Source organism: Cottoperca gobio, chromosome 16, assembly GCF_900634415.1.
Source record: "Cottoperca gobio chromosome 16, fCotGob3.1, whole genome shotgun sequence".
In the NCBI taxonomy this organism is placed as follows: domain Eukaryota; kingdom Metazoa; phylum Chordata; class Actinopteri; order Perciformes; family Bovichtidae; genus Cottoperca; species Cottoperca gobio.
Genome location: NC_041370.1, coordinates 9322838 through 9337877, shown reverse-complemented (window position 1 = coordinate 9337877; position 15040 = coordinate 9322838). Strand labels below are relative to the sequence as shown.

The following is a 15040-nucleotide window of genomic DNA, read 5'->3' as shown; positions in this document are numbered from 1 at the left end:
AATTAATGCGAGAAAACAGGCAATAAATGGTTTCAATAAATCAATTTAAACTTTATTTGTTTGGCATCTTTCCTACATGTTAGTGTGATTGTCTGTTTGACAGATGACTGACATGTCCTTCTGTATAGTATACTAAAATGAAATATAGAAAAATCATGAGATGAGAAATAGTTTAACATGACCCCTCCCTCTCTCTCTCTCTCTCTCTCTCTCTCTCTCTCTCTCTCTCTCTCGCTCTCTCTCTCACTCACTATCTCACCCTCTCTCTCTCTCTCCAACACTTCTCTCCCTCCTGCTCCCGCTATGTCTCTTTTGTAGCCAAAGTAGCTTGCTGAACCAATCCACCGCAGTGCCTGGGACAGATAGAGTGAAAGAGAGAGTGAGGGATTTAGAGGATGGGTAAGGGGGCTTAAGGGAAAAACACACAGAAGAGAGAGAGAGTGAGCGAGACCAAAATCCACCAAGCCTCCCTGGTGTGAGGTTTCTTGGCTACTGACGTGTGCGCACGACTCTCGTGGCAGGGTGAGTATTTTTCCCCCCTTTTAAATAACTACAGTTGTGTGTTTCTTGGCAGTAATTGCGGCGATGACGCCTTTTTAAAACCTGACTCAGACATTTAAAATGTATGTGTGTGCATTGTGTGTGATGACAGCTGTGAAAAGCGCAGCATTCATAACGTGTCCTCATGTCGTGTGAGCGTAAAGACAGTCGCTCATCTTTCATTCGAGATATCACAGTTAAATGTTACCTGGAAGACGAGCTATTCGTGTTTTTCCTACATTTCATCCTAAATTTTGTGTGCGAGTCCGCTCACATGTTCCCTGCTCTGTGTTTATCATCTCCAAACTCCGCGTGTGAGTGTGTGTGACAGCAGAGGGGGGGTTTCTAGACAATCCTATGCGCACATCACTGCCTCAGTCAGCCCTGTACCAGGATCTAGATCCCGCTTTACATGCATGTAGTTTACAGAAAATATGATGTTTAACTATCCGCTCGGCTCCGTGAAAATGGTGCGAGTTTCACCAGAGTGTGGCTGCGCAGCTGAAATGCTCCCAGAAATCATGAGCAAACCCACCCATTGAGTCACGATATCTACGTTTAGTCGTTATGAAGTCATTTATTTTCCACTGAATGATTCAATCCTCCTCTCAGGCTGATATTTGAGACGCTGCACAGTCAAGGTTGGGTAGTTTAGCACAGGTGTAGGCGCATCCCCGTCGTGCGCGTCCATGTTGGGTACTCCTTCCATTTTTTGGGCCAAGGTCTTTCCCTGTGTTAACCTAAATCTACATGTACTCGTGCTGTTCCTGCCTCAAAGACTCTCTCCAAACATAGTTTCATCCTCCCCTCTGCTGATCTCTTTTCTTCAGCACATCTCCATTTCCTCTCCTCTCACCAACACTCCCTCTTTCTCTTCCTTTCCTGTGAGGCTGAGAGGTGATGTCAGTCTGTAGATTGTGACAGATTAGAGAGAATTAAACCTTTTGTCCCCCTTGTGGCTCCTATCTAACCAATTCAATTGGCTCATTACTTTCTGGGCAGGGAGCTGAAGGGCCTGTCTCCCAGCGCTAAAATGGGATTGTTATCACAAATCTAACAGGGAATTTTTTTCTGCTCAATCTCAATCCCAAATCTGCAATGGCTGTTGCTCCAAAAAGTGCAACAGCTCTTTAGATTATTTTTTGGGGCGTGTGGGTACAATAAATGGGCGGGCGAAGAAGTGAATCTGTCCCCCTCGTTTGTGTCCAAATCCATTATGAACCGGCAGGATGTATTTCACGTGCTTTCTGTTTGGCGGTGCAGTCTATCGGAGAGAGAGATGAGGGCTGTCCATGGTGCTGAACAAGTCTGGAAGAGCCACTCAAGCTCATCCACTCATTTCTGCTGGGTTGCAACTCCAATTGATTCTCACTCATTCCTGACCACTTTGGCACATCCTCCAACTGCTGGAAGGTGTGATTGTTCATCCCCACTCCTCTCTGCTCATCTTTATACCCCCCTCCCCTTCCGTGCCCTCAGTTATTTCATGTCATTGCAGTGCATGTTTTTTGATTTTTCGGAGGCTACCTCGAATTCTCTCAATCACACTGGCTTAAACTCTTGTCCACCATAAGTGTCAGCAGCAGCAGCAGCAGCAGCAGCAGTGGCCACTTCTGGCCCGTCTGATTCACAACCTCTGATTTAAAGAAGAAAAACAAAGGAAAATGCAAGAAACTTCCGTGCGAATCTCCGACAAATCTTTAGTTGTGTCTCAGATGGATGCATCCTGGTATTTGTAAATCGTGTACGTTTGATCGACCTGCTTTTCAATCTTTAATCCGTTCGGTTTGTGCGACTGGATTGTAACTGGTTGGTCATACTTCCCCCCCCCCTCACATCTCTCTGTCCCATTAGTAACTCACTCTGTGCTTCATGTTCTCCTTTCAGCCTCAACATGCCCAAACTTGTCACTTCTCAGAGGATTTCTCTGATGCCTACTCTTTACCACCAGCCAGCTCTGATCTTACACATACGCCTCGCTCACAAAAGAAGCTCTATTCATCCACCGTGCTGCATAGAAACTGAAGCAACTTCTATAGTGGTCACGTCTCGCACAATGGCTGTCCAGATAAGATGAGGCCAAGCTTAATCTTGAAGAGTTTATTCCCCAGCAGACTGACTGTATCTATTATAAGTCTGCTCAAAGACTCAAAGGTTTATCATACAAAGAAAGACCAGAAGAAGAATAAAGTGGTTCTCATGTTTAAGTCATTAGGCTTTAATTTTCTGTCGTCAAAGCCCTCTTAAGTGCCTGATAAAATGTTGAATTCATTAGTCGGCTTGAACATGATGTATTTTGCCATACATTTTCATTCAAATAGTTTACTCCACAAGACAGACAATGTACATACATGCAGTGTCTATTAGACTAAATGTTATGTGTGTAATAATTCTCAGGTGAGGGTTTACAGAGAGTGATACTACACAAAGAATCTGGACAGCTGCAGCACTGTGGACATTTTATTAATGACAGTCACAAGTATGCAAATACACAACACGATATGCGGAGGAAAAGCTCAAAGACACACCTCTTTGTGAACCTTGAAGCAGCAGCTGTGTTACATCAGCAAAAGAATATTCCTGATTTCACTCCTGTCAGCCATGAATATGAGGGGGAAGCTTGAGAAGTCACATACTGAACACGAGAGAAGTGAAAAACGTTTCCAGTTACAACTAATATCAATTATTTGGTGACGGTAAGGGTCAGACTTTCTCCATTCTGCCTCTTGTCCACAGTTCAGGCTGTAAACAGCACAGTATGTGTAATGATGTCGGAAAAGTTGTGTTGGTACACATTGGGCCACTGTTGCATGTTTTGAATGGCTGAGTGTCAGTTGCGTGTTTTGTTGCAGAGCAGGTGCATTGCTTCGTGCCCATAATTGTGCTCTTCCAGACCGTTATTACAGTGTCACATTTCATTTAAAGTCACTTAAGTGTACTTTAATGGCCTGCACAGTCTGTAAGATAAAATGTGATGTGCATGCAGTCACTGAGAGATGATACTATCTGGGGCCAAGCTCCTGCTGAAAAAACTAAAGGTGGTCCGATAGTTTTAGCTAGTAGTGCCAAATAAAATTACCATCAGGTGTACAAACCTTGATAAGTTGGGGGGGGGAATAAATAAAAACATAATGTAAAAATATATTACTATTAGAGCTACAACGAGTAGATGAATAACTGATTAGTCGATAGTCGATTAATCTATTTTGATAATTGATAATCGTTAAAGTCATTAATTGTTCTCCTGCTTTCTTGTATTTGTCTTTGTTTGTGAAGCACTTTGTAACTGTAGTTTTGAAAGGTGCTATATAAATAAAGCTAATATTATTATTGTTATAATTAATAAAGAGATATTGTATCGCTGATATGGCAGAAAATGCTGTTTTCAGCCTCTCAAATATGGAGATTTTCCTACTTTTCTCTGCTGATAAAATATGTAATTTCAAGACTTCACTTTGGACATTTTTCATCATTTTCTGACATTTTATAGATCAAACGATTATTGGATTGATTGAGAAAATAATTGGTAGATTCATCATTAATGAAAACAATCGTTAGTTTCAGCCCTATGTACCATATATCAGAAAAAAAAACAATAAATTAGAACAAAAGAAAAATGCAAACACATTGTCTGAAAATAATCAAAACGAGAGTGAAGCTAAATAGGAAGATATCAGGTTAGCTGCATTACAGTAATGATCCTCCCAGTGTAATGCATAATGTGCTGAATAACTCAACACAATGAGGGTGATTACAGTAAACACCAACACCGCTCTGTGTTTTCCACATGCATTTACTCTCCATTACTTGTCAGGCTGATTATACTGAACACTGGTCCAAATTAAGCAGAGGCTATAGTTGCTGAACAATCACGCACATGTGCGCGCAAACTCACAAATGCATACAGACAGCATGCTCAAAGGATTTGCAGTGAAGTCTTTCCCAGTCAACCAGAACTAAGTCACAGAAAGACCATGTGTGAGTCACACAGGACCTCTCCTCCATCTCCTGATCTGTGTGTGTGTGTGTTTCTACTATTTATCCCTCAGTTTTTCTTGCCTAAGTTCAGTGGTTCACCGTGAAGTCATCATCTGTTGCGTTGGCTCCTCTCTAACCTTTAACAGGATTGGTCGCCACCGGATGTGTCACTAACTCATCTTCAGCAATAACAGGGCGAGACAGGAAGATAGCCAGTAGCTGTTCACATGTGTACACGTCACATGTCTGTCTTAGTGTTTCCCCCGTTCTTAATGACCTCGCTCCACGACCCCGTCTAAATGTACCTACATTTGTGTCTCTGCAGTTTTGACGCGTAATTCCTCTTCTCCTCTAACACCCTTCCTTCCCTCGTTCCGCCCTCCAGATGAGTTCGTGTAGCAGCCGTGCGTTGACCATCCTGTCCACAGTGTTCGGAGCCTGCGGGCTGCTGCTGGTGGGGGTGGCCGTGTCCACAGACTACTGGCTGATCATGGTGGAGGGCATCATCCTGCAGCAGAACCAGAGCATGGAGGTGAAGATGGCGCTGCATTCAGGCCTCTGGAGAGTTTGCTTCGTGGCTGGTAGGAAGAAACAGCAACATGTTTGAATATTCACATTGGAAAATGAAAGGATGACTGTAGAAAACAGATATGTGCACACACACACACACACACACACACACACACACACACACACACACACATACACACACACCATCCAAACAGTGCTGCTACGTGTTTATGCATATGTCCACATCATCACAGCGACAAACTCACAAAACAGATAGAAGCCAAGTGAGAGAGCGGGAGAGAAGAGAGAACGCGAGCTTCTGGCCTCCACAACAGCTGTCACAAAACATGATCTTTACCTGTGAGCCGGACTGCAGCGACACACGTGCTTTTGTTTTTTTGGTTTTGTTTTGTTTCCTCATGCATCACTGACTTTGATCCTAAAAGCAAAGCCCAACATTTTCCTTTTTGTTTGTGTGTGTTTCCTCTCAGGAGCAGAAAATGGGAGATGCGTTGCGTCGGAGTACTTCACTGAACCTGATATAGAGATCACTACTGAAAACACTGCAAATATCCTCAGTGAGTAAAACAGTGACATTTCACATTATCTGCTGTATGAGAGGAACCGCAGAGGCCCCCTGCTGATTGATCGTGGGTACTAACATTTGAACAGAATTTTAAAGCTGCAACTGTAAGTTTTATATCACGATAAATTGATTATCTTTGCGTTTTTGGACTGTAAATAAGATATATGAAGACTTCACCTGCGACTCTGGGAAACTTCGAGGGAAATTTGGACACTGATTTCTTAATGATCAAGAAAATAATCAACAGATTAATCCATGAAAGTAATTGTTACTTGCAGCCCTTCGTATAACTACTTGTTCTCTAACAGCACTCAGATTAACTCTAGTGGTTAAAGTAAACTTAAATTCAAATAGAAAATTATGATTTAAAAAGTATTCTTTGACCAAGACAACAAGAAAAGGTTTTGCTTTATTATATATAATAATAATTATAATAATAATAACATATATAATAATATATGATGTTTCAACATGAATTTTACTGTTAGAAAGGTTAACTTTTCAGCATCATTGTATCACTGCTGTTTTGAAAGGTTATGAATAATTGATGTACAGTATAAAGTATTTTGATAAAATAAAAACTGGAAAGCTGTAATTTAGTGATCTGTGTAATCGTACAGATTTACAACCGTGTTGCTATGTTTTGTAGTAACCTCCTAGCAACGTGTTATATCATAACTTTACTTCCCGTAATTAAAAAGCAATTAGACGCTTCACCAAAAAAAAGGAAAAATAGTTTCCTATCTCCCACATAACTAAGCATACTTTATATTCTATGTTGTACTGCGTCTGATGAACTAATACTTGTTAAGCTCCAGAGACATTATAATTCACCTTTCCCAGCAGTTTAAGGACACATTACAACACCTTTGTTTTACACTGTGACCTCTCCTCCCCACAGAGATGGTGCGGACAGCCACGCCCTTCCCGATGGTGTCGCTGCTCTTCGTCTTCACGGCCTTCGTCATCAGTAACATCGGCCACATCCGGCCTCAGCGCACTATCCTGGCCTTTGTGTCCGGCATCTTCTTCATCCTCTCAGGTGGGAGCCATTACTCATGTCCCGCTGTCACCACACCTTCGCTCTGTGATTGATTATAGCAGCGTGGTGCTATCCTGTGTCACACATGGAGACACTCCATCACAGCTCTATTTTTAGTGTATGATGCAGGTGTGTAGGGTGTCGTCAAAAAAGGTGACTAGGTCAGTTTTCAAAACCGCTGGGTGAAAGTTTCCTGCTCATCAGACTTTGCATTACTGTTGGAATTTAACAGATTTTATGTGAGAAATTATGAATTTGGAACGATGTGGTTTGTGAACAATCTGAAAATATCATGAGCAGGACTGTCAGCTGGATGTTCTGCCTTAGTGTAGTTAACCTTCTTGAACAGCAGGTGGCTGTAATGCTCCCATTTCTTGTCCTCCATGTAAAGACTGTCAGGACCCAAATTGGAGCTCATGTTCTCTGAAGGCTGTTCCACTTGACATGTTTGAGAAGGAAGCGGCGTTGCAGAGCTCAGAGGAGCATCAAAAGGGGGCTGACGAACAGCTCCTGACTTTGCTGTGGTGGGGACCTGCTGATAAAGGGTGTTGCAGAATAATAAGTGTTATATAACGTGGGTTATGTAATGTTTATAGCCTGTGCTGGAAGTGTCGCAGTGTTTTACTTTATGAGGTATTTGATAATAGGGTGATAATAAGGGGCAAGTGTATCAAATTGCTTTTCAGCGGTTAGATATTCTGCTGCACTAAGCCTCTCTCTAAACACAGCCTTCCTCCTGCCTTCCCTACTCTATCCTCCTCCCCCCTTCTCTTGTTCACCCAGCCTCTCAGTTTTCTTAGCTGTTTCCGTTTCTCCCCCACTTCTCAGTCGCTCTTCTTCCTCTCATTTCCTACTCACTCCTTCATTCAGCGTGTATTCTTTCAGTATTCTGAGTCACTGTGGATGCAGTGGGGTTTGGGATCTATTGAGTGATGTGAGCCTATATTCCGCTGGCATCAATGACACGGTGGTCTGGTAAATATTGTACTGTGGGTTGGTCGTGTTCTGGTTCATATTACAGAGCATCAAAAAAATAAAACCCAGGATGGAGCCACAGCTGTGTGTTGGAGGTTGATATTGCTCTCTTACCCCACAGACATCATGCATATAAATGTGTACTTGTAGATGATTTAGCTTTATGAATTCTTCCTTTAGTCTCACACACATGCACAACCCTTTCTTTTCCTTCTTCTGCTCTTAGTGTGCACATGCATGCCTGTTTCCTTCCATTTTATGGTGTTACTTATTTAGATAAAGATGTACTTCCACTGCAGGATTGACAGCAGCATGGTTTCTGCATTTTCCCTGTTTTAAAATTTTAAATTGACAACGCAGCCTCTTAAACTATCCCTTTATTGCGAAGGACATAAATGCCTGACAGCCTGGTGGTATGTTTGCATTTTGCAGCGAAAGCTAAAAATACTCGTGTTTGCTGCTTACAGCATGCAGCTTTCTTTGAATATTGATTCTTCGATGTTGCCCATATGTTGTATCTCATGCATTTAACATTTCTGAAGCAGAGTGGAGAGCATGTGAGTGTTCTTGGAGGAAGAGGTTTTAATGTTGTATGTGTTCTGGGAGAAAACGGTCTTTGAAAGCCCAGTTTTCCATTATGATCATACTGAGTCCTTATACAATTTAGGTTTACAGTTAATGCATGTAGCTTCTTAATAAATGGTCTAAAGAGTCAAGCCACGTGAGTCAAGAGTCACGTCTTTATGATTTTCAAAAAGAACCAAATTATAGATGTACAGGCTCAGTAATCTAAATATGTCATTACAATATGACAATTAAATTAAAGGTGATTTGTTATTGGCCTATGTTAAGGAAAGAACATTGTTTTCTTTAGTTTTAATAGAAATCAGCAGGAACCCTGTCTCCTAGAAATGAAATGCTCCTAATTAGAAACAGCAAATATGTTTCAAGAGAAAAGTATGCCATCTGAATTATGTTGTTAATCACCATAATAAAAAATGAGTTAATGAAATTGTTTTGACCCAACAAGAATTTGACTGGGATCATAATACTTAAATAAATGGATTATGGTTTGAAGGTACTCTTTTCTTTAAAGAAGGTACCTGCCAAGTGACACAATGTTCATTCAAAATGTATTTAGTGTTACATTTAGGAACTCAAAACACGTAGTTCTGAAATGATAGTAGTTAAATATTGATAAATTCAACAGTGACTTGTAGCATGTAGCAGTTTATTAACAATTTACCGTAACCACAGTCTTTCCCTAACTATTCCCAAAGTTTCTAACTAACCACACACTACACAACTTCCTACACTCGAAAAGAAATGTACTAAACACAATGCAGGCAGAAAATAGAATGGAGAGCACAGACCTCTGCAAAGTGCCATCTCGCAATGCTAGTAAAAGTGAAAATTAAACTGTCTATCTGCCCCGTGATTCAGATCCGCTGCAAAATGTAACTGGTTCTTTCGTGCTACACCCTTCCACCAAGTTTTAAGAAAATCAGGCCAGTAGTTTTTCCAGAATCCTGCTGACAAACAAACTGAACCATAAACATAACCTGTTTGGCGAAGGTAATTATGTTTCCCTCAAAACAAATCTTGGCAAAATCAGTTGTGTTGAAATGTAATGTTTGCATGGGACAGTATAGCTGCAGGGGAGGAAGGAAGCCTTTATACAAAGTTCTTCCCAATACGCATACACAAAAACGGACATAGAAACAATAAGAGGCGGAAAGTACACAAGGCAGCCAAACATCAGCAATCAGAAGGTCAAAGCTTTTTTACAGTATTTTACCTCTATGAGGCAAAGTTAAGTGTTTTCATCTCTGCAGGTCATTAATCTGTATCTCTTTATCTGTCACTATGATACATCCACACTCTCTCTGCTCTCTCAGCCATCTCTTTATTAATGTTAGCGTTTTGGAGTCTAATTTCTTGCCGTGGTCACTCCACATCCCATCGCTCTCTCTCTCTGTCTCTGTCTCTTAAACACTGGTGCAGCTGTCTGGATTGCCATATAATGACCTCCTCGCTCTCTCCAGTATCTGCCTCACTGTCATTGTTAATGTGCTGTGTGTGTGCAGGCCTCAGTCTGGTGGTGGGTCTGGTGCTCTACATCTCCAGTATTAATGATGAAGTGATGAACCGGCCCAGGGAGCCCGAGCAGTTCTTCAACTATCACTATGGCTGGTCCTTCGCCTTCGCTGCCTCTTCCTTCTTACTTAAAGAGGTGGGTTTATGTGTGTGTTAGTGATACACATATGGGAAAGAGAGTGAGAGTGTGTGTCAGCTTGCATACATATGTTAGATAATGTATTTTCATTTCTATGGTGTAGTTTTTTTTTTCATGGAGTATTGCATGCTGAGTGTGCAAGAAGGTAAGATGATTAGTATTCTGTGGATATGGTGAGGTATCAGGGGTGTGTGTGTGTGTGTGTGTGTGTGTGTGTGTGTGTGTGTGTGTGTGTGTGTGTGTGTGTGTGTGTGTGTGTGTGTGTGTGTGTGTGTGTGTGTGTTTGTGTGTGTGTGTGTGTGTGTGTGTGTGTGTGCGCTCATCTTCTCACATCCCCTCCCCCCTTTCCCATCATAGGCAGCACTGCTCTTAATGTGGTGCAGTGGACACTAACCTCCTCCCCTCCTCTCTCCCCTCCTCTCTCCCCTCCTCTCTCCCCTCCTCTCTCCATCTGTCTTCTTCTTTTGCCTTTCTTTCCCTTTCAATCTGTTTTACATGAGCTTAAAAGAACTTAAAACCCTCATCTTTCTATATCAAAAGCAGATACTTTCACCTTTACTTTAGTAATTCATTTGAACATTTCTTGCCAATGAATCTAATTTCCCCAGATATTACTTTTAACTGCTTCAGTAAAATTGTATTTGTCTCTGAACTCAACGTATTTCCGCAGCTAAAACTCTCTCCCTGTCACATCTTCTGTCCCCGCTTCCCCTTCTCAACCACTATCTCAGGGGGCCGGTGTGATGTCAGTCTATCTGTTTATGAAACGCTACGCCGAGGAAGAGATGTTCCGCCCCCACCCTGCACTCTACCGCCCCCGCCTGTCTGAGAGTAGCGACTACAGCGGCCAGTTCCTCCACCCAGAATCCTCCTGGCCTCCGCCGAAGCGAGGCCGCAGCACCTCTGAAGCCTCCAGCGACATCTCCATCCAGCTCAATCAGGCACCCCCACCACCGCCCAAAAGTGGCCACCATGGGCAGGGCAGCCCGCCTTCTGGGTCTTCTTCTGCAGGGAGCTACCAAATGCCCCCACAGTCTGTTGGCTACCCCACGCACACCCTCACCAGGTCGCACGCCTCACATCCCCAAGGCCAGGCTCTTCCCATGGCCATGCCTCCATCGCCCGTACCTCCCCCTCACTATCACACACACATGCACATGAGCGCCTCCCCCTGTTAGGAAGAGGGAGCATAAGGGAGGGAAGGAGAGACACTGACTCCTCATAATCACGTATACTGTACATTTAGATGTGGATGAGAGTAAATGCTGAGCTCGGAGCAATGATCATGTAAGATAAGGTGGAGGGAGAGGCGATAAAACGTAATAAAATGTAGCTTTGGAACAATATGAACCAAGAACAAAGGAGGTGTTGGAGAATGAAAGGAACATTTTTACGGGAGTGTGGAGATTTGTCAGAAACTGTGATGGACAAATAAAAATAAAAACAGGGAACGAGTGGAAAGAAAAAGAGGAATTCGGTTTGTTATGATGGAAAGAGGCAAAAAAAAGTGTTTCCTAGAAAGACTTTAGAGGTTAGGTTGAGTGACAGAGGAGATATAGGGGAGGGAGAGTGAGGCAGGGAGAGCGAGGGGCTGCGGTATAATACAAAGATACCGCAGTGCTGCAGGAAATTTGTATGCACTTGGAAATGTACAATGCAAAACACTGATCACAAAGACTGAGGATGCACATAGTTTTATACATACATAATTCAAAAGAAAACATGGACTACGTACCTTTTTACCAAAAGGTAAATGTGGTAAAATATATGTGTGTCTTCTTTGAATTTCTTACATCATCAATCCAGTTTCATAGCTCACAATGTCAAAGTAGTATTATTAATAATATTAATTTAAAAAATATTAGTTTAACAATAGAGTAATTCTGAAATGACAACACTGTATGTGAATGTTGTTAATCTTTGTAAAAGAAAAAAAATACAGACAGAAGTGGATGATGTTCTGAAATATCATAAGGAGAAATCTACTTTATGTTTTACATATTTGTTTAAGATACAAATTTCTAAACTTCTTGTATATAAAATTGCACATGACGACTTCTAATATAGCTGTTGTAAATTATGAATGAAGCTTTGGCACAAGTCACATCAAGAAAATGTCTGACTCATCTTGCTTTGGATGAAGACTCTGCAACAGGCGCACTCCAACCAACAACGCACCCTCTGGATGCAGCGCACGCTGGTTTGAAGGAGGAATCACCCGACCCTGATATGGCGGTCTGATGCCCTCTACTGGTCGCTGTTCTGCACTGACCTTGGATCAGCTTTGGGGCTCGGGTCACGACTTTTCCATGCACTCTTCCTTCCTCACTGACCTGCACTGTGCGTCAGTTGACGGTGCCGCACAGATGAGTTGGACTGATGCTGGTATGGTGAATGTCGGGAGCAACGTGACATGCCATTTTGAACGGGCACATGGATCAAGATTTATGCTTTGAAGACTGGTTACAAGTATTTTTTAAAAGCTTCAATGCTGTTGATATATCTGGAAAACTCACATGATGAAAGTATTAATTACATTTTGCACTTACTGCTCAAAGGACAATACTACTGTTTGTGAAACGCAGGTCCTCGTTACATACAAGTAGAGACCGCTGCTTTATTCCAATATGTTCAGTGGACATTTGTGACATCATGCCAAAGGTTTCTAGAGTACCTGAAAAAAATATGTTTTAATGAAAACACTGAGCTCTCTTGTGTTTAGGGCTCACCTCATGATAATTTTCATTATCGCCTAATCTGCTGATTATTTTCTCAATTTATCGTTTTGTCTATGAAATGTCAGAAAATTGTGAAAAATGCCAATTGTAATGGCCCACAGCTTAAGATGATGTATTTAAGTAGCTTATTTTATTCGACCAACAGTCCAAAACACAAAAAACATTCAGTTTTCTACCATTTATGACCAAGAAACGTATCAAATCATCATATTTGAGAAGCTGGAACCAGCAAATGTTTGGCATTTTACTTGGAAAATCTGTTATTAAATTAGTGCTGATAAATTGTTGTTGATGGACTAATGATTAATCAGTTTTCTGAATTTTAAGATGATCCCACATGGGTCAGAGTAGCACTTCCTTCAACATTGTGGGGACTTTGACGTTCACTTTAACCAAATATGGATATATTGTGTTTGTTTGGAGTAAGTAATACATTTTCAGATGCTTTAGAACCTTAATTCTCAGATCAAGTTGCTCTTAAATACTGTACAGTATCTCAACAATGAGAGTAGTAATCTTGGGTAGATAAGCAGGACCTGTGTATCAAAAACAGTCATATTTTAATTTAGAATAGTTTATTTTGTTTGTTTTTAAGGCACATCATGGATATGTCAATACTATATATCTCTGTAATGAGAATTAAACCACCGTGTCATTGTGTAATGGCTGGTTTTCATTATCACTGTGATGCTGGAGAGAGGGAAACACACGGATGTCCTACAGAAGATGTGTTACACACTTACAGGGGAGAATATAAAGTGAGATCATGGAGATATTGTCATATTTTGGCCTTTATACAGGCGTTTTGTAGAGCAAGCATGTGGTTCTTCAACACCGCCCTGCTTTTTGTTTATGCAGTCGCACAAATTCATATTGAGGTGAAGCCCAGTTGTAACTGCAGCCTGCTGTTGGCTCTGCTCTTACAGTTAAGGGGTTAAGTGCCTTGCTCAAGGGCACCTCAGCAGTAGCTGTTGCAGAAGATCAAAGTATTTCTCTTTGAAGTTTTCTTTCTGACCAACAGGCATCTAAACCTTCTGGTTAAAATAGACTGCTGACTCCATCAGGACCTTTGTAACTGTGGACAGCTGCCTCGTTTCTTCCTCTACGTCCCTAACTCCCATTTTAATTTGTGAAACCATTCGATAATTATTTGGTCCCTCTTAAACTGCGGCAGTTCTTCACTTTCATCTCTGTACCTCTTTGTTTTTCCCTCTCTACTACCCCCAGCTTTTTTTTTTCTTTTTCTCTACATGATTACATAAAAGGGTGTAGCTGTGCTTGCTTCTGCATAAATCCTGGACTTATTGCACATGACCATCTTTGTAAAGAAACAAAAAATGGGTAAAACAAATGCTTTTTAATGCTTCAATGGAACTGATGCTGTATAATCTCGAGTTAAATAAATCAATAGCAGTTGTGATTAAGATCACTGTTCTTGAAAGTGTTGACATCCGTCACACACTTTCCTCTAAACATGAATAAAACTTTCAACATGGGTTCATTTCACCCTGTTCGCCCTCTCTGGTTTTTTGCTTCTAAATTTATATTTTTTGTTGTAAAAATGTTTCAATATCTTTTCTATTTAACTTTTCAGTTTTGCTATAAAATGGTTTGCATCATAAGGATAGAAGTGAAAAATGAAGCACTCATTTTGAGGTGTTTTGTAGTTATGTTAGCCCAGCATACACTTATAATAATATGATACATGAAGAGGGTTTTTTTCTGGCTGGTGTGTGTGATGGAGGGAACTATTGTAAGTGAGTGCACACTGCACTGCGGTGAACCACTGGGTGTTAACCAGGCTCCCTCCTCAGTCACGGCAAGCCACCACAGCCTGAGGGCAACAATTGATCAGAGTGTTGTATGTGTGTATGCATTTGTCCGTGACTGACTGCCTTTGATGGCATATGTAACCACATACCACTATGCATGAAGGTTTGGAGTTGTTTATCATAACCAGCCTGAGACAACAACAAAAAACATTAAATATATTATAATGAATTGTAATATAAAGTAACTTCACTTAATGGGAAGTGAAACTTAAATCATGCAGTTGCCTCTAAAATCGGGTTTGTGTTACATCAATATCTTACAATACAATTAAAAATAAACACCTGTTTTTGGTCAAGGTCAAAAGGGAGTGAAGGAATGAGCCTTGTAGGTGAGTTAATAATACATTTGGAGCAACAGCCAGTTTGTTGTTTCTGATCAACAAGGGGAAAATAAATAGAGATTAAATACTGAAATCTCCTTTCTGAAATATAACCCTGAATTACATGGAATTTCAAAGCAAGATGCCAAAGATCCAAACAGTAAATACTAATGTGTGGGTGTGTGTCAGTGTGAGTAGGAGAAACAGAGTTAGAGTGAGAAGTGTTACATTAGGAAGTCAAACATCAAACATCCACAGGTCAATACAACTAAACAGCATGAGC

At 41.2% G+C, this 15040-nt stretch overlaps 1 protein-coding gene across 1 annotated transcript; it reads left to right on the top strand.

The window, feature by feature from the left end:
* Window positions 1-314: 314 nt before the first annotated feature.
* Window positions 315-14111, top strand: cacng7b (calcium channel, voltage-dependent, gamma subunit 7b). The gene is made up of 6 exons (XM_029452501.1): window positions 315-522; window positions 4904-5099; window positions 5520-5606; window positions 6516-6656; window positions 9719-9864; window positions 10599-14111. The coding sequence occupies exons 2-6, from the start codon at window positions 4904-4906 to the stop codon at window positions 11043-11045; spliced, it is 1017 nt and encodes a 338-aa protein (XP_029308361.1). The 5' UTR covers window positions 315-522; the 3' UTR covers window positions 11046-14111.
* The last annotated feature ends 929 nt before the right edge of the window (window positions 14112-15040 follow it).

Excerpts from the sequence above, each read along its gene's own strand:
- cacng7b (XM_029452501.1), top strand. The coding sequence starts at position 4,904 with ATGAGTTCGTGTAGCAGCCGTGCGTTGACCATCCTGTCCACAGTGTTC. Across the intron at positions 5,607-6,515 it reads AAACACTGCAAATATCCTCA|AGATGGTGCGGACAGCCACG; the intron begins GTGAGTAAAACA and ends TCCTCCCCACAG. Across the intron at positions 6,657-9,718 it reads CATCTTCTTCATCCTCTCAG|GCCTCAGTCTGGTGGTGGGT; the intron begins GTGGGAGCCATT and ends GTGTGTGTGCAG.